Source organism: Xyrauchen texanus, chromosome 22 (genome assembly GCF_025860055.1).
Source record: "Xyrauchen texanus isolate HMW12.3.18 chromosome 22, RBS_HiC_50CHRs, whole genome shotgun sequence".
NCBI classification, from domain to species: Eukaryota; Metazoa; Chordata; class Actinopteri; order Cypriniformes; family Catostomidae; genus Xyrauchen; species Xyrauchen texanus.
Window position 1 is genome coordinate 19,949,820 of NC_068297.1, and position 6,486 is coordinate 19,956,305.

Here is a 6,486-nt window from a genome sequence, read left to right on the forward strand (position 1 = left end):
CAATCACACTAAATAATATTTTCCGTAATTAATTATTTTTCAAAGGACCCTGTAGCCAGCTGATGATTTGCACTAAAACAAGCATGTAGAGTTTTAGCCAAAAATGTTCTTGCGTAACAGAGCTTTAACCCCTGACACCCTCAATTTGGGGTATGGTTGGATATGAAAGCACCACAACATAAGATCGTCTAATTTTGTGATCACTGTGTGGGACTAATTCTCACTGCTGGTTGAGTGGAGTGTTTGCTTCTTGGAATGCTATGAACAGGGTGGGGGGAGGACATTTCCCGAAATTGTAAGATTAGTACTAAGGTCCTGGTCATTTCTCTGAGAAACATCACTACCCATATCCAAACAACTCCTGACGCATCGATTTGACTTGGGTTGAAAACACATTTGGTCTGCTTTTTAATGTTTTAAAAACAAATACAGACTGAAATATTCAGCTTTTTTTGTTTCCTTTTCACAAATTGAACAATTCATCCTTCAAAATTACTTTTCTTTTCTTAGCTACAGTTTATTTCTTTAGCCTGGGTTGGGTTGCTTTTGAATCATGGTGCATTTGAAAAATACAAATCTTTAAAATACTGAGGCAAAAACAAATTATAATAATAATAATTACATTGCTGATATACCCATTTCTGGCAAGTGCTACGACATTCATTGTGGGCAATCAGCTGTCTCAGGACAAAGCACTTGTAGAAAATGAATGGAAGAAATTGGAACACAATATGACGGGTGTTGAAAAGGAGGTCCAGCCTTTCATGTAAAAGAGCCATTCACCTTTTAGATACAAACATTGCCTCTCAGTCAACTCCAGAATGAGCATAAGCTAAATCAGCCTGAAAAATTGCGTTTTTTTGTTTTGTTGGTGTGATCCAAGACAAAGAAGCACAAATTATGAAACCATTGTTGCCAGACTTTACTGCTGATTTGAAATATTTTATACAACTTGTATTCATAGTTAATAGAACATAATCAAGATGGCTGGCGAGTAGACTGACTTGCCTTAAAAAGGGACTTTGGTCTATATCCTTTGTTGTAGAATAATATATAATGACATTTTATTTTTACTAAAAGTCAGCAACAATGCACAGACTTTTAAATTCACCAGTCAGCGGTAACAGATTGCAACTATACACTCAAACTTAAACATTTTCAGCATGTGCCAAGCCACAAACTAAAAATGTATTTTAAGAGCAAGAGAAGGCATTATGGCTTGATGTGCAAACATTTTCCTTGGCTGAAGTGAATCGGAGTGCCTGTGTTGCTGAAGGATCTGCTTAGAATTAGAAGCCACGCAGAATAATAATTGAGAGTTTCAAAGAGCATGTGAGTCGCACAAGTGTTGTTTTGTGTCGTGAAGGTAAGGGTGGTTAGACAGGCCACATTAGTGTGTTTACTGTTTGGTGTCAGAATCTTTTTTACAATTCATAAACATTATATCTGACCGGCCATGAATTGCAAGTTTAGCTTTGCCTTAAATGAGTTCTTAACATTGTGAATTCACAATTAGATATAAAGACCTAAAATTAGACCTAAACAAATGCACAATGGGCTGAGACCCATCACAAATCTTTTCCTTCTATTTCTAATGCGGTACCACATTTTAGTTTGTCTAGCTAAATTTATCAAACAAACTTCCCTTGTTTGGATGTATTCCTGGGCCATGGGATTGCTGGTTAGCTTGTTACACATTTCGACAAACTCAAAAATCAATTGATTTAATCTGTTTTACCTTCAAATATACAAACTTTGTACCATGTCACACAGTGTGCTTTCTCAGATGCATATCTGAACAACACTTTACATGCCTCAGAGATAGAAATTAGGCTAAATAAGATTTATCTCAATTTTATTTGATTCACACAATGATCTCTTGCAGTTAAGCATTAAGTATGAATATGAATCACATTAGCAGCCTGCAGTGTCCTAGCCTGTTGCCATTTGTTACTCAAATGTGTATCAGTACTGATACAGTAGCAACAGACAGTAAATGTACGTTTACATTTATCATTTAACACTGATGTTACTGTATGTCAATATTCAGAGAACAAAACTAACACTAAGACAACAAAAGCTCAAAGTCTTCCAGAGTTGCTGATTTTCCTCAAAGATTCTTGAGGACTGACGCTGCTAGACTCCATTAAGGGGCTACTCTGGCTTTCTGATTCTGGAGGGCTCTCCACCTTCTCTTCCGGGACACTTTCACTTGTATTGTGGCCCATGTCCACCCTGGAGTCCAGATTCACCGGCTCAACCTCCTTAAAACCATCCATGTTGAGCTGCACATCACCAGGCTGGGCCAATGGCACAGGAGGGGCGGGTCTTTGCACTGATGTGGGTCTGAGGCAGTAGAACAGAGCCTTCAGGTCCTGTCGGAACTTGGAGCTCATGCCAATATAGATAAACGGATTGTAGAAACTTGCTGACTTGGCAAAGAGACTTGCCAGTATGCCATTAAGTGGGGGGATTTGGTAACCCCAGGCTGACCACATGGAAATGACTGCATATGGGGACCAAGCCAACAGGAAGGCAGCACACAGAATGAGTGAGACCTGGAGTGGGAATCGAAAACACTCTACAGTGCATAGTACATTATGTTAATACACACCTGTGTTAATAGAAGAGAGAATCTGCAGCAAGAGCACATTTCCTTATTAAATGATCATTAGTCTTTGGTTGAGTGGATAATGGGTGAAATTAAAGCGTTTTGAGCAACAGTTTTACCCGTGTAATGTTGCGTTCAATCTTCCGTTGCCTCTCGCTGACATCTCCTCCCCGGCTGGACTTGTGGCTGGAGTTGACTTTGCGGATGATGGACACATAGGTAAAAACTATAATGGACACTGGCACGAAGAAGTTGAAGAAGAAAATGCTAATGACATAGAGCTTGAAGGGAACAGAGTATAGAGCTTGTCCCCAGTCGATTTCACACGTCCCATACTTGCGAGCTGCAGAGGAAAATTTCAAATGAAATCACAATTTTAAAGACAATCTATGAGAAAGAAAAAGGCAGGAGAGGATGTCCTCTTATAAGTCTTACCTCTGTAACTGCCCCAGCCCAGCAGAGGAGCACCAGCCCAAAACAGAGAGCACAGCCAGGCTACAGCTATGACCAAGCCGATGTTATGCTTGCTGATGTGATGAGCTGAGGACATGGCAGAAACACTTGCATCAGCACAGATCTCTCAGTATTATAATGCTGGATTTATCTAGTATTTGTGCAGCCAAGTCTGAAGATCTTCTAAAAAAAGGAAATATAATCCTTAATTTCTCGAATGCTCAGTTACAGAGGTTTTGGAAGATTCTGGGGGAACGATGTTGGCAGAGCACCCTGAAATGAACAGGGCCTGCTAGATTTCGATTTGTTTTGATCACTGCTCCTAGAACTGTGTATTAGAATATCTTAATAGGTTTTGCACAACTCTCTCTTACTGGTTGACAGATGAGGTGAGTAATCTATTAGGCGAGAGATAAGAGCGACTATCTGCACTGGTGTAAACCCGCACTAGCTATTTGCATCCTAATGTAAAATTGGTAAAATTGGTGTCAGAGAAGTGGCCTGAAGCTATAAGCACATGCATTAGTATTTTTGCGCGGACAACCTGAGTTTGATTCTGACTGGGGTGAAAATTGTATCTGCCACTTTTAGGACGAGATGCAGACCTGTTAAGAGACAATGGAGCAAAACAGTGCCTGCCCATTCTTTTAGCTATCTTGGTTCCAGAATAATTTTTCCATAAACTTATTAATTTCATAATATCCTTCATAAAGTCATGAACCAAATCAACCCACTTCTAGGTGAATCCCAACATCACAAACTTTTATTTGAACCAAAGAGTATTTGAAAATCGGACAAAATGACAAAGGTATAAGACTGTGTACTTAACATCTTTAATGACATTAAGTACACAGAACTACAATCCCAGGAAGCAGTTCAAATTATGTAATTGAATTAAAATGATAGAAAAATATTTAAAAACTGATTTGAAGTTTTTGGCTTTAAGTATTGAATCAGTAGGATATATTGCAAAATATTGAGATATATTCAAATATATTATTTTGAGAGTGTAGGGAGATTGACTGTTTTACTATGATTCTCTTATTGGTGGATTTTTCACCTCAGGATCATGGGTAATGTAGTTCTTCACCCGGAATTCTGCTATTAAACCAGATTAAAAAAAAAGAATAATTAAAAACGAAGTCGCAAACCGATGGCTTCAGCAGATGCACATTAGATAGCAACATTATAGCTCACTGTAAAGGTCTTTAATGGTTTGTAAGTTATCATTAATTATCAATTCCCCTTTGCAAAAAAATTTATGGGATTTTTACTCAAGGAACCAGACTGTTGTGCTCTATTACCTAATAAATTTATGTAAAATAAGCAAGGTACAATTGGCAAAGTGGGGGCTAAAATACATTTGAATAACAAATAAACCCTAAAAAGAAGCAGTGAGTCTGAACTTAAAGGGATAGTTCACCCAAAAATGATAATTCTCACATCATGTACTCACCCTCAAGCCATTCCAGATGTGTATGACTTTCTTTCTTCTGCAGAACACAAAGATTTTTAGAAGAATATCTCAGATCTGTAGGTCCATACAATGAAAGTGCCAACATTTTGAAACTCCAAAAAGCACATAAAGTCAGCATAAAAGTAATCTATATGGCTCCAGTGGTTTAATCGATATCTTCATACGTGACATGATAGGTGTAGGTGAGAAACTGATCAATATTTAAGTCAGTTTTTACCATAAATTCTCCTCCCTGCCCAGAAGAGGGTGATGTGCACGAAGAATGCAAATCACCAAAAACAAACAAAAAAGGACTTCAATATCCACCCACACTTATCATATCACTTCAGAAACATGGATTTAACCACTGGAATCTTATGGATTACTTCTGTGCTGACTTTGTGCATTTTAGCGTTTTCAAAATTTTGGCACCCATTCACTTGTATTATAACAACAGGGCATAAATATTCTTCTAATTTCTTCGTTTGTGTTCTGCAGAAGAAAGACATACACATCTGGGATGGCATGAGGGTGAGTAAATAATGAGATTATTTTCATTTTTGAGTGAACTATTCCTTTAGCAATGGGAAGTTCCATTAGAACACTGCCTGAAAAAAAACATGGCACCATATTTAGTAGGTAGTGCAGAACAGCTTTCATTGGCCCCACAAAACTGAGCACCTGGACTATATATTGGGCACGCTAAGCTATACAAATGTAAAATAACCCAGTGGGTTTGCTCAAGGTGGTGCATACCATGCTGAGACTGGCAACCTTTGATGTAGCGGATGACACTGATGGCTGTCAGCGTGTTGATGCTGATGAGTCCGAAGAGCAGGATTAGGAATCCATCCACCTGTCCAAGACAAAACATCTTATACATTGCAAACATTTCTGGCATTCTCTGCAAAACTGAGGTAGTAATCTCTCTGACTTGTCTCATCACCCACTAACCAGAACCTGGGGAGGAAGCCAGCAAGATTAGGGGATAAAAGGACACATGCCTGTGTACTTGGAACGAGTACAAATAATTTATCTCTACAGCCCCTACTGCCTCATAACCACCTGACAGACTGCAAAAAGAACAGATAGACTTCTCACATCAGTCGGTGGTTTTGCATAATATCTCCAAAAATTACACAAGCATTCAATGAAGAATCGTGCTGTAAACTGATAAGCTAATCATTTAAACTTGTGCCAAAATTCAAGTTACCATCCCCTTACCTTGCATGTCCAAAACGTCTTTATAACATAGCCCTCATCTCTGAACACATCGAAAACTTCAAGGATTCCACGAGAATACCCAAAAATAGCAATGCTGGCATCAGAAACTGCAAGGTTGAGTGTCAAGAAATCTTGCGGTTCAAGTGACTTTCTTTGCTTGGTTAAAAGTATTATCACAACCCCATTTCCAATCCAAGAGAGCCATCCTATCAAAAGATTTTATAAAAAAATTTACCAATTCCTTCTTATCAGACATATTTCAATGTAGTAAAGATACAAACCATAAAAAGAACAGAAAAATGTACAACTACATCAAACTTCTTAACAATTGACATGATCTTAATTACCTAGTATTATCAAATAGACACCAATAGCTGTTTCTCCTCTATCCGACACTTGGTAGACTGTTACGCTCTTGGAAAGAACATTGTGGGTGTCCATCTTCAATAATGTTGTCTCTGATGATGGTGAAACTTTTAGGTTAGACTCATCTCAGGAACAGTTTTGATAGGGTTCACAGTCTAGCTCTCTTCATTGGCTCAAATCTGATGTTCCAACAATAAGTTAAGCACATCCAGCAGATATTCCCAAGCTATCCAGACCAGACCCACTGCCCTCAATCTATGCCTGAGAACACATCAGAAGTGTACCAGAGCACTAGTGTTGTTGCATTCAAGACTGCATTTACCGTAATCTCCTTATGTTGTTAAGGACTTTAGAGACTGAGACTTTTGGGACAGCA

At 38.5% G+C, this 6,486-nt stretch overlaps 1 protein-coding gene across 1 annotated transcript; it reads right to left on the reverse strand.

Moving 5' to 3' along the window:
* Positions 1 to 1,587: 1,587 nt before the first annotated feature.
* Positions 1,588 to 6,408, reverse strand: LOC127662747 (opsin-5-like). The gene is made up of 6 exons (XM_052154054.1): positions 6,092 to 6,408; positions 5,745 to 5,950; positions 5,277 to 5,376; positions 3,047 to 3,151; positions 2,731 to 2,954; positions 1,588 to 2,558 (listed from the first exon to the last, which is right to left on the reverse strand). The coding sequence occupies exons 1-6, from the start codon at positions 6,183 to 6,185 to the stop codon at positions 2,082 to 2,084; spliced, it is 1,206 nt and encodes a 401-aa protein (XP_052010014.1). The 5' UTR covers positions 6,186 to 6,408; the 3' UTR covers positions 1,588 to 2,081.
* Between the last annotated feature and the right edge of the window lie 78 nt (positions 6,409 to 6,486).